We start from the raw sequence: 18,013 nt of genomic DNA on the forward strand, positions 1-18,013 counted from the left end.
AGTCATTTCACTCAACTGTACACAACTTCAAACTAGCAATATAAAGATTAAAATTACATTTTCTATTACTTCTTTATTTATGTTTAGTTTTGTACAATCTTAGTACATACTATATTAAAATGTTAAACTATCAGAAGTAAGGGGAAAACAGTGATTTCTATACCTTAGTCCGTATGTCTCCTAAGAGCTGATAGCAGTAAATTATTAAAGAGAAATAGAGAAATTGAGAACAATTGAGGATAATTGCCATGTACTAGTAGTACTATAACTAATTTTCATTATGGTATCATCTGTCACTAGAAGCAACAGTGGTTATTTTTTTTTCTTTTTACTATATTGAAGAAAATGGCTATTAGCATGCAACTTTATTTATTCTTTGCCCTCACGATCTCTGATATAAAATATGTAACACTGCCATATCATGCATTATGAATAAGAAATTTTACCCCATCTACACTTTTCCAGAAAAATACATTATAATATAATTTATTAGGTCTTCATAAACTAAGGTAAGACACAAGCTTACCAGCTTAAAACTTTCTGGCTCTCTTACACAATGGCAATTCAACTTGAGGACCTTGTTATGTACAGTCAACTATCTCAGCACCAACCAATCAAATGTTCCTGGTTTTGGAATTTTTTGTCAAAATGTTCTTCCCCTTTTTCTATTGTGGAAGTTTTCTGACCAGCTTTGCTCTCAGCATCTGGAACCTTCCACCCAATTCTGGAATTGCAAAGACTCTCTATAGAAACAAATTACTAGAATGCCTTATAAAAGACGGTTACTCACCTTTGTAACTGTTGTTCTTCGAGATGTGTTGCTCATATCCATTCCAATTAGGTGTGCGCGCGCCGCGTGCACGTTCGTCGGAAGATTTTTACCCTAGCAACACTCGGTGGGTTGGCTGGGCGCCCCCTGGAGTGGCGCCGCTATGGCACCAGATATATACCCCTGCCGACCCATCCGCCCCTCAGTTCCTTCTTGCCGGCTACTCCGACAGTGGGAAAGGAGGGCGGGTTTGGAATGGATATGAGCAACACATCTCGAAGAACAACAGTTACAAAGGTGAGTAACCGTCTTCTCTTCTTCGAGTGCTTGCTCATATCGATTCCAATTAGGTGATTCCCAAGCCTTACCTAGGCGGTGGGGTCGGAGTGAGATGTTGCAGAATGCAAAACTGCTGAGCCAAAGGCTGCATCATCTCTGGACTGTTGGACCAGAGCATAATGTGAAGCAAAGGTGTGGACCGAAGACCAGGTAGCCGCACGACATATCTCCTGGATAGGTACACGAGCCAGGAAGGCGGCAGATGAAGCCTGAGCCCTGGTAGAATGTGCGGTGAGGTGGCTTGAGGGTACATGAGCCAAGTCGTAACAAGTACGGATACACGCCGTTACCCACAATGAGATCCTCTGGGATGAAACAGGTAGACCCTTCATTCGGTCTGCCACTGCGACGAAGAGCTGGGGCGTTTTACAAAATGATTTTGTCCGCTCAATATAAAATGCGAGCGCTCTACGGATGTCCAAGGAGTGCAATTGTTGCTCCCGTCGTGATGAGTGCGGCTTCGGGAAGAAGACCAGAAGGAAGATATCCTGGTTGACATGGAATGCCGATACCACTTTAGGGAGGAATGCCGGGTGTGGACATAACTGCACCTTGTCCTTGTGGAACACAGTATACGGTGGGTGCACTGTTAGAGCACGAAGCTCGGAAACTCGCCTGGCCAATGTAATGGCTATGAGAAAAGCTGTCTTCCAGGACAGGTATAGCAACAAGCATGTTGCCAACGGCTCAAATGGGGGAGACATAAGTCTGGTTAGAACCAGGTTGGGGCGGGGCGTCGTACTTGTGGGTATAGGCGCTCCAGGCCCTTAAGAAATCTACAGACCATAGGGTGCGAGAATACGGAGTGGCCACTCCCCCCGGATGGAAGGTAGAGATGGCCGCCGAGTGTACCCGCAATGAAGATACCGCCAGGCCCTCCTGTTTGAGAGACCAGAGGTAATCCAAGATGGTTGGGATCGAGGCCTCAGTGGGGGTAACACTGTGTGTGCCGCACCAGCAGGAGAAATGCTTCCATTTGGCCAGATACGTTGACTGGGTGGAAGGCTTCCAGCTACCCAGGAGTATTTGCTGTACTGAGGCAGAGCAATGCAACTCTGACTGGTTTAGCCATGCAGCAGCCACGCCTTGAGGTGAAGGGCCTGCAGGTCTGGGTGGCGAAGTCTGCCGTGATCCTGTGTTATGACGTCTGGGTGGAGTGGCAGGGTAATCAGGTTGGCTAGTGACAGATCGAGCAGCGTGGTGTACCAGTGCTGCCTGGGCCACGCTGGAGCGATCAAGATTAGGTGCGCTCTGTCCCTGCGGAGTTTTAGCAGGACCTTGTGAACCAGCGGGAACGGCAGGAAGGCATAATGCAGCCGGTTCGTCCACAGCATCAGGAATGCGTCCGAGATCAACCCCGGTGAGAGGCCTTGGAAGGAGCAGAACATCTGGCATTTCCTGTTCTCGCGGGAAGCAAGCAGGTCTATGTGGGGAAATCCCCACCTCTGGAAAACCAAATGAACAACATCCGGGCGTATCAACCACTCGTGGCAGAGGAATGACCTGCTCAGTCGATCCGCCAGAATGTTCCGAACCCCCGGGAGAAAGGACGCTACCAGGTCTATCGAGTGGGCTATGCAAAAGTCCCAGAGTCTGATGGTCTGCTGACAAAGGGGGGAAGATCAAGTCCCTCTCTGTTTGTTTATATAGTACATGGCTGTTGTGTTGTCCGTAAACACTGAGACACTGTGGCCTTGTAAATGTTGCAGGAACGCCTGGCACGCTAGGCGGACTGCTCTCAGTTCTCGGACATTTATGTGCAGCGTCAGCTCCTGAGGTGACCAGAGGCCTTGCGTACGAAGGCTTCCGAGGTGCACGCCCCAGCCGAGAGAAGATGCGTCCGTCGTCAGGGACACTGAGGGCTGAGGAGGATGGAACGGTAGCCCTGCACACACCAGGGAGGGAGTCAGCCACCAGTCTAGAGAGCCTAGAGTGCTCGGGGGAATGGTGACTATTGTGTCTATTGAGTCCCTGCTCGGGCGGTATACCGAGTTGAGCCAAGTTTGTAATGGATGGAGGCGGAGCCTGGCGTGCTTGGTTACGAACGTGCATGCAGCCATGTGGCCCAAGAGATCGAGACAAGTGCAAACTGAGGTCGTCGGGAAATTCTGCAGACCGCGGATGATTGTTGCCATTGCTTGAAACTGCGGCTGTGTTAAGCAGGCCCTGGTGAGAGTGGAGTCTAGGGTCGCTCCTATGAAGACTAACCTCTGTGTGGGAACTAGAGAGGACTTCTCTATATTGATCACCAGGCCTAGACGAGTGAATAGGTCCCTGACGACGCCCACATGCTGGGCGACTTGTGTCTCAGAGGTCCCCCAGATGAGCCAATCGTCCAGATACAGAAACACGTGTATCCAACGTCGGCAGAGACATGCAGCGACCATGGCCATGCACTTTGTGAATAGCCTTGGGGCTGTGGAAAGGCCGACCATCAGCACTTCCAGTTCACAGTCCTGCCCTTCGGCCTTTCCACAGCCCCAAGGGTCTAGGATGGGTCTGAGACCACCCTTCGACTTGGGGATTAGGAAATAACGCGAGTAAAACCCATTGCCCTTTTCATTCTTTGGCACCTCCTCTATAGCCCCCATGGCGAGGAGCGACCGCACCTCTTGCAAGAGGAATTGCTCGTGAGAGGGGTCCCTGTAGAGGGACAGGGTTGGAGGGCGGGGTTGAAACAAATTGGAGGTGGTATCCATATTCCACCGTGTGTAGGACCCAGAGATCCGAGGTTAACTGGGACCACGCTGGGAGGAAGTAGGAGAGACGGTTGGAGAAGGGAGGAGAAGGATCCTGGCCTGTAATTAGTACGCCGTCCTTGGGTGCACCTTCAAAAGTTAGATTATACACAACAAGGGACGAGAGAACTAAGAGTAGCTAGGGAAGTGGAGGTCAGCTAAGCCACGCTCCACTGTTCCAATGACCGACACGGGCGGTAAGAAGGAACTGAGGGGCGGATGGGTCGGCAGGGGTATATATCCGGTGCCATAGCGGCGCCACTCCAGGGGGCGCCCAGCCAACCCACCGAGTGTTGCTAGGGTAAAAATCTTCCGACGAACGTGCACGCAGCGCGTGCACACCTAATTGGAATCGATATGAGCAAGCACTCGAAGAAGAATTAATTTTAAAATACAAAAAACAAAAACAAAAAACAACTAACACCCTCAAAAAATAACCAAAAACATGAAACCCAAACAGGCCAAGGGATTGAGAAAAACAGACTTCTCACCCTAGAGGGAAAAAAAAAAAAATACACCTCTGCAAAAGAAACCCGCTATCCAAACTCTGAATCAGAGGTGTGTAGTGAGAATCCTGTTTGATTATATAGTCAAAAAAGCAGAAGTATAAGTGAATACTTTTCCCTTCATTAACATTACAATTTGCACAGAATTCTCACTCTTCAATGCTGAATAACTTGAGGGATGCTCCTAAAACAAACAGCACTGAAACAGTGTAACAAGTAGGCCTATGCTTAACTGTATGTGGAATTATTTCACGACCTTTGGAAGGAATCCAACCTGATTTAAAATAGATCAGTCAGAGCTTGAAGCTCTATTAATTGAACTCTCTGCTACCAGGAAAATGAACATTCATATAAGAAATGTTAATTGGTAGAATCAGAATAGCTTGAAAGTAGCATTCATCAGTTTTGGGCAGACTATATTAATACCATAACAGAAGGGAGGGGGTGCGCTTATTAATTAACGAGTTATTTCTAACATGTAAAGAGCCACGTGACTCAGGTGACCAAGCCCTGCAGAGACACTTCTTTAAATTCAACTGATCCATGATAGCCCAAAACAGTTGCCAAATAAACAGGAATAGAATAAATCTTTAATCCTTGACTCGCAATTAAATGGTAGTGTAGCAGTTTTGTGGGGCTGGGGGCAGGAGGGGAGAGAGAGAATTAGGGCAATTTACATTACAAATATTTTATATTTACAAATAGATGTCATGATACTGGAGTTCTACCTTTACAAGAACCTGGAGAGGGACAGATTCCTGTATTGCATCAGAGCAAAATAAACTCAGAGCCAGATTCTCATCCAAATGGATAGTCACTACCAATTAGAACAAGATTGGGGACCACCCATGCCTGGGGCTTTGCTACAAGAGGTTATGGTGGACAGATGTACAGATGACATTTCCTTCTCCAGTGGGTGAAGAGGCATTCCTTATTAGTGTGATCTTCCAGTATCAGAAGCACAAAACTGATAGTTTCTCATTCAGGTAAGCAGCCTTCTAAAACCTCAGTGAGTGAAACAGTAGCAGAGGACAAAATTCGTAAACCTGACTCCCTCTAAGACACCACCCTCCCATCACACACACAGACAAACTGAATCTTAATTGTTCTTTTCCATGAAGCTGACAGAAAGTTCCTCACTATCAGAGGTACTGGTCAGTTTCTGAGTGCAGGTAGCCAGGATTTACCAAAAGGTCAGTCACACCTGAACAGTTTTGCTTGGCAGGATTTCAGCAATGGAGGAAGGGGAGAACATTTTCTTGACTTTTATCTCAGCCAAGGTACAGATATAGGAGTTTTAAAAAGCTATGATACAATTACTCTGACTCAGAGTGGTTTCTGCCAATGACACACTAACCTATGTCCTCCAAACATTTAATCTATAAAGCACATTGACCTATGAAAGTAATGGACAGGAAAAAACAAAGCAAGGAATCACTTAACTGATGACTTTATGAATATAAGTGGCGTACTACAGGACAACATGCTAAATACCAACTTATGACAAAACACAGGAGACCACCTTTGATTTCAGGATATTAGGTTAATCTGAATTTGAACATTTGCTAATGTGAAATTAAGGCTAAGAAAATACAGAAACAACAACAACAACAACAAAGTAAAATATGCCTAGGCCTGACTTGATTTAATAGAGGAAAAGTAAAGAAAATCCCTTCAAAATATTAAATCAACTTTTTATTTTTGGTGGTTAAAAATATCAAAGAAAGGTAAATAAGTGGAACTGGTTGGAAATTCACTAAAGGAACTTCTTCCATCAGAAAGCATCAATTAGTTGAAATTGAGACATCTGTGGGACTGTGTCCATTTTGATAACATTCTGATGGAAATCAGGCATGTTTCCAATGGAAACCCACCTACCTGTTTTTCTGCCAGCTTGTCTGCTGGGCTCCTTGGCAGCCCAGCTGGAGATAATTGTGGAGCCCAGACTTCCAAGCTCCTGGCTCCCAAGCTCCCAGACTTGCAGCTCTTTGGCAGCTCCCAGGTAGCTTGCCTAATGGGGCACTGCAGAGCTGGGGCCTCTTAAGGAGGTGAGCTGTCATTTCCCTGTCTGACCGGTTCACCACCTGGCCAGCTCCCCACAAAATATATATATATCTATTTTTTTACCCAATTTTGCTATAGAATGGAATTTTTTTCAAAATCTATAATTTATGGAACAAAAATCTCAATGCTGCTTAGCTCCAGTAAAGAGGTTCTTCATTTTTTGTATAACATGCAAAATACATTTAGATACTAGAAAGTATAGGATAAATATGACATGTTACCAACTTTATATGCGTATATATTTATTTTCCTGTTGTGTTGTACTGATTTACAAGGTAAACAAATGTCCTATTATCCACGTTTTAATCATTTTGAAGTTGTGATATCAATTTGACAGTCATTATCATGGCAAATCCCAAAAGGATCTCCTTGCACACTGAGTGCCATCTGGATTGATTAACTTGACAATAGCTGGGAAATAAAACTACAGCCAAGTCGGTCTCTGAATCACAAGTCTGCCTTTTGTTCTACAGAGGTACAATGGCAGAGCAACTTAACTTTCAACATTTGGTTTTATTTTTTAAGTTTCAATAATTAACATAATTCTGAGCCAAGACATAGAAAATGGAAACCAGATCCAAAGAATCTACAATCTTGAGAAGATATTGGAACAGTTTCAGATTTTGGACACATCATTAATTTGCTTGTTCAGAGCTTTAGTTTTTATTCAAAGGGAAAAAAAATTCAATCACTCGTCTTGTATTACACTAGCTGTTCATGCTATCATTTAATCAAAATTCCACCTCAATGAGCTAGCTCAGGTAAACAAACGTAATTTCAAACCTAAGGAACTAAACTGTTTCACAGTTCAGAATGCATATAAATACATACACCTCTACCCCCATATAACGCGACCCAATATAACACAAATTCAAATATAACGTGGTAAAGTTCAAAGTTTTTAATCTACTTAAAATGACAAATGGAGGAGTCTTACCAACGCATCTGCTACTGCTTCTTCTACATCAGAACCTGTGTTCAGAACTCTCATAGCACTAACCGATGATGACAATCTACTTGACTGACTGATCCCAAACCCTGTACCTGTCATAACAGAAGAAGAAGAAAATAAACATTTAAATCAGAATTGCAACATGGAAAATAGAATTTTAGTCACTTAAAAAAACCCAACCAGAAGTATAGTAATTGGCAAGTGCTCTGCTTAATTTCATTTAACTGAAAAGTTAAAAAAAGAATGGATGTGGCAATTATCTGATTTGTATTTTTGCAGCAAAAGAATGGGAAAAATAAACAAAAATTAATCAATGATTAAATAGAATGTCTGATAAATATTTGTACTATGAAAGAAAGGAATCAAGAGGCTCAACTGAAGCGTTTGCACTACAGAGCTACTTTTCTTTTGAAGAGCACCTGTTAAAATATATTAATCATTTGGGTTTTTTTAATTTTTTTTTTTTAAATAAAATGCAAAATATAAAGGAGGGATACCAACAGCGCTATGTTATAGAACTACATACATAAAAAGTGCTACAAATACCAAATAATGAGGAACTAAAATAAAGTAAATCTGCCAGTAAAAAAACCTGTAAATAAATTATTTGGGGATGGGGGTGGGAGGGGAGTTGACCTTGGGAAAGAAAAGCTTGCAATGTGTACACATCTACCTTGATTATCCAAAACACAGAACTCAAATTAATGTAAATAATAAATAATAGTTTTAAAAAATGGATTGTAAGGAAAACCAAGTGGGAAAAAATATCCAGGATGACTGCACAGATGACAGCAAAGTGTACTCATCCTTCACCTGTAGCCCCATATACTTCTGGGGTGTAGAGGGCACCAGTAGATCTGGAGTGATGCCTGGAAGCTGCAATAACAGGATCATATAAACCTTATCTATTATCAAGGAAGCAAGGTACAGTGACAACTGTATAGATAAGGAGAATACTTTTTAGGAAACAGATGTAGCATTACTGCATGAAACAGAACAAATTAACAGAGAAAATATGAAATAAAGTTTTGGAAAACAAGTCCCTCAACTAAATAACAAGTGGGTTATTGTTCAGAAGCCAACTCATGCAGCAGAAAATTTAAAGCAAGCATTCCCTTCTTTAATTCAAAGGAAAACACATATATACACCACTATATGAGCCTGATAAAACAGCCCACTGAGTCTGTATCTTAACTGCAAAGTTAATTTGACTTGTCTACAGTGGAGAGCCTAGCTTGAATGATAGCAGCCACAGTGCAAAATAATACTTGAACTGCACAGAATAATTAGATTACTGCACAGAGTTATTGTATTAGCAGATGACAAGTTGTGCTATCTTGAGCAGTAGCCTATACCCTTGAAAGGCTAGCTAATTCAAGTTAAAAGTACCACTAGGCTCAAATTAATGTTTTTTTTGTGCCTGGATAAAAAAAATGATTTAAAAAAGGTGGTTTTTTAATAAAATAAATAACTTTTCATTTAATTTTTAATAATAAAGTATTTAAAATAAATTCAAATTTAATTTTAAACCTCTATTAAGGCCTAAATTTACAATTATTCTACTTAAATAAATAAATGTTACATCAATTAGCCTCTTCAAATTTTAAGAGATTAAAGAGTGCTGCTTTTTAAATTATATCTAGAATCAGGTGAAAATATCTTTAATTTCTGAAGTCAACTCAAATTTTATAAATATATCACAATGTCAGGTACTGAATTAAGAATCTGTATTATTTTCAGTGTTTATAATGAAGTGTATATTGGTACAGGATGAACCTCTCTAATTTGGCACTTCCTGGTCTGGTGACATCCGTGGTCCGGCATAGGCACCGACTCTGTGAGTGCTCCGGGGCTGGAGCACCCATGAGGAAAAATTAGTGGGTGCGGAGCATTCACCAGCACCAAGCTCCCCCGTGCCTCTCACATGCTGGTGTCTCCACACTTGCCAATTCTTCCTCCTCCCACCCAGTGCTTCTGGAGTGCCTCGAACAGCTGATTCACAAGTTCAAGCTCTGGGAAGGAGGGGGAGGACCTGGGGCCAGGGCTGGGACCCTGGGCGAGGGGCTAGCAGCTGGAAGCCGACAGCTGGGACCCCAGGTGGCAGCGGGGCCAAGCTGATGCGGGGGCCACGCTGGGTGCACTGTCTGCGGGTGCTGCAGCATCCCCTACATACATGCTTACAGAGACCCCCGGCACTCTGCATTGACCTCCCGGGGTTCAGCAAATACTCTGGTTTGGCACTGGTCAGGTCCTGAGGGTGCGGGACTAGAGAGGTACAACCTGTATTTACATTTTTCCAAATGCAAGTACTTTCAGTTACTGGTGTGCAGAAAAGCTTGCCCCTTAATTTTAGTTTCAGTTTAGCTAGCAAGTACAGAGAGAATATTTTCTTCATTTGGACTAGTTCATTCAAAGCTGAGAAACTGATTGGGAGTTGAAAAAGCAGGAAAGCTTGTTTTCCTCTTCTAATCTATGAATAAAAATAGGTGGGAGAGGATGAGATCTACTAATTCTAAACATCTGAAGGATATGGGGCCAGACTGTCAAAGGTATTTAGGTTTTAACTGCTTTTGAAAATCTCACTAGGCACCTTTCTGCATCTTTAGGTGCCTAAATACCTTTGAAAATCTGTCACCATGTCCTTCAAGTTTTTAGGATTAACTTCCCTTGGAAATGAAACTTAAATACCTTCAAAAATCTGGATCATGGTGACCATAAACAATCCATCAGTTTACTAACTACAGTTAATACTTCCTTTCTTTAACTAGTTTTAAATGCAAAATATGTTCTGATAAACTTATTTGTTTTTCTTATGTATCAACATATTTAAGGTAGTTTTATTTAACTAACAATTTGAAAATGCTGGTTTTGTACTACTTAAATTTAATTCAAATTTCCATCCAAATATATCTTGACACCAACCCTGAATAAAAAATTGTAATCTACTAGGAAAGAATTGTATCATTCACCTTTTTCTAATTGTAAAAATTAAGAATCTGAACAAATGTATGACAAGCTATATAATTGATTAAATACATATGTACAGATCTTGTACATCCTCCTGATTAGTAAGAAGTACGGCCAAATTTAGTGTAAAGGCTTTATTTGGTTGCAAATCAGCATGTTTTAATGGTTATACAAACCAATGAGAATGAACCTGTCTGTAAGAAAATAACTACATTAAATAGGTTGATACATAAGAAAAACAAGTACGTTTATCAAAACATATTTCGCATTTAAAAATGATTAGTTAAAGAAAGGAAGTACAAATGCAAAACAAGATTGAAATCAGTTATTAAGTCAAGGTTTCCTGCTTGCTGATTTAAATAATGAATAAAATCTGTGATTTAAATCAATCAGTCCTGGTATGGACAGGACTCGAGTTACAGGTAACATTCCACTTATAACCTGAGTTGACTTTATAGTGAAGACAAGCCCCCTTAGTATGCAACAGATGACATTTTTTCATTGTAAATTTTGTAATCCACTAAGCAACGTTTAATATATTTTGCACCAATATAAATATGCTTACGTTATTTAACTATGAAGTATGTTTTTTCTCCCCCACTAACTATATTATTGGATGCTTGGTTCTTTGGCAATCATATGCCAGCATACTCGACTAGACACTCAGCAGTACAAAAGTCAACGCAAAATCAATGGCAGCGACACATGCTATCTGCAGGGCTTTGAACACATGCAATAGTGGGAGCAATTTCTCTATAATCTTTCACTGAAAATTCAATTCTTCCACTCAAGATATGAATTAAGAGTTCACAATATCACTAGGAATACTATTTAAAACAACCCCTCTCTCCACAATTATATAAAACAAGCAAGCCAAAATATGATAATACATGGCTATAACATATTATAACAGGTAAAGTTGACTTTATTCCACAATCTCTTCTTCAAGAGTGCTCTTTGTACTCCTGATATTATAATGGACCATCTCTAATTATTTAATTTGGTTATTATTCTACCAAATTTTTAAAGATTTGTTATAATGAAAAATGTTGAAAAGGACTAAAAAATAATGTACTTTCTGGTCAAAGGAATTTAGAAACTAATCTTGAAAAATATAAACCTTTAAAATTAACTGTATATCATAAATCAATATTCACTTGCATATAAATCACTTGTTTCTTGGAGCAGTGAATTAAAATAGGTGCCCCCCCTCACTTCTTTGATATCAGCATCTGTAATCCCACTGTGATGTGGGATTACAAAAAGGTTTATATACCACACATAGAAATGGCATAAACTTGGCACATTATGCAAACAAAATATTATTTTTTGGGAGCCATTAACAACAGTCTACAGTTGTAGAAGGGTTATATTGCAAAATTGTCACGTACGTTATAAAAGAAAACTAACCACTGAGACAGCTGATTTACTTAGTCTACATTCCACTGGAATCAGTGGAAAATTTGAGAGAGTAAGGTCTGCAGAATTATTTAAAGAAATAAATTTGACAATAGACTAATTATATGGAATAAGACAAACTGGGCTTACCTAATCACTAGGGAAATTTGAAAACAAAGAAATCAGGAAATAGAAAGGTAAGAAGTCCTGTGATATTTATTTCAGGAACAGACATTTTTTTACTAAATCTTGATTTCCATAGGGTTATTTTACATTCTTGATACAAGCAACAGATACAACCTACTCGTGGCATTTGGCATCTGAACACAGAGGTTAAAAACTTCAACAACAACAACAAAAATAACATTTCAAGTAACAGCTGTCCCAGTAACCCAATGTCTAACAACAACATTATGGAGTTATTTTAATAATGGTGTTTTAAAAATATGGAGCATTTGGCTTGGCATAACACGTCAATCACATACAACATGCAAACAATTAAACTGTTCAAGCTGCAGAGTAGCAAAAGAAGCATAGAAGTATCTGAAAACACTCTCCTTTTTTAAAGCAAACACGTAGTACACCAAAGAACCTATCAGTTGCATGTTGATAAAGAGTTGACTAGTGGATCCTATATAACATGCTCATTCATTAGGTTTCCTGATTAAATAGCATCTGGTTAAATTAGTATTAGATACTGAGACAGCTTCCATTTATTTACCCAACTCTTTGCCAGTAAAAATAAGGCTGAAAGAAGCAAACTGCCTTAAGAGCCCAAAATAACGATCAGACTTTCAGGTGCTAATTAGGAATATACTGTGATGCCTCAATTTGATGTTGAAAATAGAGTAAATATCTTAATATTTTGGGAGTGAGCTGAGGAGTTGGAAGCAAGGTATCTTTGCTGTAAACTATACTGAACTGGGAAGAAATAAAAAAGGCACTAAAAATCTATGATAAATTCATACAAAGTAGGTAAATTTCAAATAGAACCTTCAAGTGATACATTTTCTACCTTACAGAAGGAGCCACAAACCAACTAAAATAATCTTTTCAAGACAAGTTTGCTACCTAAATCATAGGCAACTTTCAACCAGATAAAATAATTTATGATTGAAGCTATTGATTTTTTTAAAGCCAACTATGGGGTTCCTGTACTTCCATTTGGGTTTTGTAAATAGATGTCAGTTTGATACTTGCAAATATATTAAGTGTCAGTCCAGTAAATTGCAGTATTGCATGTGAAAGCTGTGTCATTGTTTACAGTAGCTCTAGGAAAGAAGTCTGAAGTATCTGTGGTTGTGCAAATCTGAAATGTAAAGAAGTTGCCAGTCTCCTCTCCCCCATGTAGTGACCTATGTTAATTGTGTATTATCCTGTTTTTGAGACACTGAAAGTAGGTTTCAAAACTGGATTTAGGTTCACCCACTCTGACAAGGGCCCTTACTATTTGCTTCCATTTATTTCCAAAAAATTTAGACTATTCTTACAGTGCAAGTCTGCTTTGAAAAATGACTGCATGAAACTGGCATCTTCCAACTCAATGGATCTGCTACTAATCTGCACTGAGATTCATACTGACTTACTTTAGTGACAAAAACATAATTTTAATTTTTTTTTACTTCTATTATGACAATATAGCAATTTTTTTTTCTTTTCTATCAATAGAGTTGTTTAGTAACTACACTATAATTTTTATTATTCCTGCAATATCAAACTAGTTATAAATCCGATCAATCTGATCCAGGGAGCAGGAAGAAAAACCCAGGTTTTGAGCTCAAGCAAACCTAGTCACACTTAGTTTTTTATTTATATGCAAGCCTTTGATATTGAAATCAAGACAAAAACATGTAATCTTACAATGCCATTTTTACAGTCACTTTTCTGAGCAGAACTGCCTTTTCTAAAGCCTCAATCTAGGAACTGTGGGGTGAGGTTATCTTCCCAGATTCTTGGTGTAAAGGATAAGACTAACACCATTGTGACATTTACTTTTTTAATGTGCATTTCATTCACACATTGATCAATACTCTAGCAAAGTAAATGGCAAATGAGTTCAAAGAAAATAATGGTTAGCTACTATAAGCTAAATGAAGAATGCATGGGTTCACTAGATGTAGATAATGAAAGGCATAAATAGGCACAACAAAGGTCTCCAAGTACTTACCAAGGGGTGGAAAAGAGCGGACAGGGCTTGTGTCCCTGCTACTTTCACGGCTGGCCTCCCGACTGCACCCCTGACTCACACTAGGTCGAGGAATGCGGCTGCCTCGTGCTAGTATGATTCAGTGTACAGACAAACAGCAGCACAGAAAGGGAGAAGACACAAGAAAAGTTGTAATTTTAATGTAATTTTGTTTGTGCAATAAATCAGATCAATTACGTATTTCTAAGAACATACGTTGCCTCTATTCATGTAGCATTACAGTATTATCTTCTTTCTGACATTTTACGAATTTGACAAATTGCACTAAATGCAGCCAGTTCAGATGAAAGTATTTTCTCCACAACATAAACTAACGTGAATTTGGAACCTCTCTAAAGAAAGTTGAAAAATGCTTGAAAAGGATGGTAACATTTTTCAGATTATAGTTGAAACATTGATCAGTACAGCCTGTGAAGAGCATACAAACACAGTAGTTCATTCAATATCTTACTCAGTTTAGTTCCAGCTAATCTTTCTTTTTTCATGTGGAAATAAATGTTGCTTTTGCTACACTAGTGTACAGTACAACAATCTATTTAAAAAGGGGGGAAATAATTCAGTTTAAGGTAAAGGTATGGTAAAATTAAATACAAATACTATAGAAAACCAGCTTACGGATAGCAGTAACCTCAGTTTTATTTACTGACATATTTCAAGAGAGTATAGATAATTGAATTATACCATGAGGCTGTACTTGGGGAAAATATGACGCATAATGCATTCATTTTTACATTACACACACACACACACACACCCCAAGTATTTCAAGGATGCTAATTGTCTTGATGTCTTCTTCCCAGTTTTCAGTGTTTCCAGGCTGCCATGAAGATTTTGAGGTTTCCCAACAATGCTGGATTTTTATAGAGGCCCAATTCACTTGCTCCTTCCACACTTCCATTTCTCTGCTTAAGAGTTAAGCATGGAGGCATAGATCAGTGCATTCAGAGAACAGCAATCTTCATAGTACCACCTTAAATTTAAAACTGTGTTGCAAATCATAGGCCTCCCTTTGGGAGTTTGCTTTGCGGGTCCCCAGTCAGATTTTAGAGTTTCAATGTTTTCCAGCCCAACCGTCTGTAACTAGGCATCAAATGCATAAAGTAACATCATCTGTAAAGAAATCTAAAAGGTTACTTGATAGTTCTTACCTACTGACAATCTAGAAGGACTTGCTTCTCTACTGCATCCTTGGCTTCGTGGGATCTTGCTCCGTTTTTGTGCTGTTGCTGGATTGACTAACACTCTCTGAACCCCCGTGTTCATAGTTGAAAGTGCAGTTGTAGTCAAAACTCTTCCAGGAGATCCAGATCGACTACCAGCTGAAGGCAAAATAAGTACAAATAAATAACTGCAGATAAATAGCGAGGATAAAAAAAGACAGAAAAACAACATGTTTGACTGAAATGGTTTGAAAAAAATAGTTTGGAAGAACTTACAAGATAAAATGTAAAATTTGAGAAAATCTGTAAGATCTACACCTAGTCTTAAAAATAAAGCACCTCTCAAAAGATATAGGTATAAAAATATCCCTGCAAGTCTGAAAATTCTTATCACAGTATTTAGGATTATATGAGCACCATAGCAAGCAATTGTAACCGCACACCAAAAACATTATTCCTTTCACTAGTATTTACAAAAGCATCCAATATTCCCAAATGTGAAGATGGAGAGGTTACTTACCTTACAGCAATTTGAGTTCAAGAGGTTTTGTCCCTATGGGTGCTCCACCATAGGATGTATGCAAGCCCATGCATCCGTGATTGGAGATTGCAAAGTAGTGTCTGAGAGCCCATGCCTGTACAGAGCAGTTCCTCCTACTCTGAACGAGTGCATCTTGGGAGATGTCAGCCCACCACCACTCAGTTCATTCTTGACAGTGAAGCTGAATTCCACAGCAGAGAGGAAGGAGGGCGGGAGGTAGAGCACATTTAAGGACAAAACATCCCAAAGAACTCAAGTTACTATAAGGAAGTAACCTTTCCTTCTTCTTCGAGTATATGTCTCTATGGGTGCTCCATTGTAGGAGACACCCAAGCAGCAGCTCAATGAGGAGGTAAGTTCAGGACACACACAAAAGCCACATCACCAAATGAGTTATCTCAGGAAGCAGATAAGATGAAGCAATGTTTGGCAAAGGCATGCACAGAAGACCAAATAGGGGTCCTGCAGATTTCTGCTATGGCAACATCCTTCAGTGGAGTTACAGATCTGGACTGAGCACTAATGGAATGTGCTGTTACTCTGTGAACACCAGCATTTTCAGAGCAGGTCAGGATGCAGTCAAAACCCACTTAGTCTGTGTGGGAATCAGTTGACCCTTCATCCTATCTGCAATTGATACAAATAGTCTGGGAGATGCCCAGAATGGTTTATATAGAAAGCAAGGGCCCTCCTGACATTCAGTGGACAAAGGCTTGATTATTCTCTGAAGGCAAAAGGTTTGGGCAGAAAACTGATAGGTGAATTTCCTGGGTAATCTCATATTCCAAGGGAGGAATATAACATCTGGGAGGAAGCAAGGATAGGGATGTAATATAATCTTGTCTTTGTAGAAGGTGGTACGTGGTGGGTCCACCATGAGATCTTCCCACTCCCTCACATTCACCTTGCTGAGGTGAAGGCAATTGGGGAGAGAGCAGGTTGCCATTGGTTTGAAAGGGGATTTTTTTTAGGGCATTCAAAATCAGGTTCAAGTCCCATTGGGGAGCCAGCTGTCGAATGGGCAAAAGCAAGCTGTATATGCCCTGAAGAAATCTGGTTGCTGTAGGGTCTGGCAAAGACTGAAGCCCTGGATAGATGACTGGAAGGCTGTGATGGTGACAGATGTACTCTGATAAAGCTCACTGAGAAACCCTACATCTTTAATTCAAATAGGTAGCCCAGGATGTTAGAAAGCAGAAATTCCTAGCCTTTAGAAGATGTGAGGAAGCACAATGATTGGAAGTGCTTGCACCTTTGCAAGCAAGTTTTATGAGTACTAGGCTTTCTACTAGATAAGAGAACTGACTGAACTCTATCCAAAAAGGTCAATTCCATGCTTGAGAGTCACTGAGCAGCCAGGTTCTCAGATTCAGAGAGAAGGGAATGGGATGGATAAAGACCTGTGCCAATAGGTCTTTTGTAATAGGAAATCTGAGGGGTGTTACCTCCAAGAGGTGGATGAGGTTTGAGTACCACACCTGTCTCAGCCAAGCAGGTGATATAAGGCTAGCTCTCACTCCTTGCTTGAGAAGAGTCTGGAGGATTAATGGTACAGGTAGATAAGCACAAAGAAGGGTACAAGGCCATGTTGTTATCAGGGCATTCCCCAGAGAGTCATAGCTGTAACTTCCATTGCAGTAGAACAGGAAACATTTCATTTTGTTCAGGGTAGCGAAAAGGTCTACCCCGGTATACATCAGGTCTGACCGATCCTGTGGAAGAGAGAGTCCTTGAATTCCCATTCATGATCTCACCAGAAGTGCCTGCTCAATGAGTCTGCGATTGTATTGTGGAAACCTAGTAAACAGGCTGCTGATATTTCTATCTGATGAGAGACACACCAGATTCCAGCCTTTAACTATGCACATAAGGACTGGGGTCTTGCTCTGCCCTGGCAATTGACTTAATACATCGCTATCCTGTTGTCCAGCATTACTCTGACTGAGTGACTTTATATGGTGTGAGAGAAGTGTTGGCAAGCACATCTATCTGTTTTTAACTCCAGACACTGATTTGGAGCACTGATTTCTGTGCTAAGTCTCCCTGTAGATGAGCTCCCATCCCAGAGATGTATCTATTGTAAGGGTCTTCAAAGGTGCTGGATACAAGAATGGGGTTCCAATACAGACCCTTCATGGGTCCTTCCACCATGTAAGGTAGTCCAACATCTTCTAAGGCATTGTGATATGTTAGGAAAGGCTACGTCAGTTTGGAATATACGCTGTCCTTATCCACGTACAGAAGCAACCTGAGGTGCATCCTCACATGGGGTGTCACATACCTGGAGGCAGACACGCGGCCTAAAACCTACAGACAAATTCTCACTGTTGTTTGTGGGCTGCATTGCAATGTTGAGATTTGGTTGGATAGGGT

At 40.4% G+C, this 18,013-nt stretch overlaps 1 protein-coding gene across 32 annotated transcripts in view; it reads right to left on the reverse strand.

Moving 5' to 3' along the window:
- The window catches only part of CLASP2 (cytoplasmic linker associated protein 2), a 280,902-nt gene that overhangs the window by 61,695 nt on the left and 201,194 nt on the right, over positions 1–18,013 (reverse strand). For 16 of the 32 annotated variants that reach the window (XM_039523734.1, XM_039523715.1, XM_039523712.1 and 13 more), the window contains 4 exons: positions 15,088–15,258; positions 13,901–14,008; positions 7,354–7,460; positions 164–187 (listed from right to left, as the gene is read on the reverse strand). In XM_039523734.1, coding sequence (XP_039379668.1) covers positions 164–187; positions 7,354–7,460; positions 13,901–14,008; positions 15,088–15,258 — 410 coding nt within the window. Of the gene's footprint in view, positions 1–163; positions 188–7,353; positions 7,461–8,181; positions 8,245–13,900; positions 14,009–15,087; positions 15,259–18,013 lie in introns of all 32 variants that reach the window. The other 16 variants (XM_039523714.1, XM_039523726.1, XM_039523729.1 and 13 more) reach the window with 5 other exon arrangements.

Source organism: Mauremys reevesii, linkage group 2 (assembly GCF_016161935.1).
Source record: "Mauremys reevesii isolate NIE-2019 linkage group 2, ASM1616193v1, whole genome shotgun sequence".
Lineage (NCBI taxonomy): Eukaryota > Metazoa > Chordata > Testudines > Geoemydidae > Mauremys > Mauremys reevesii.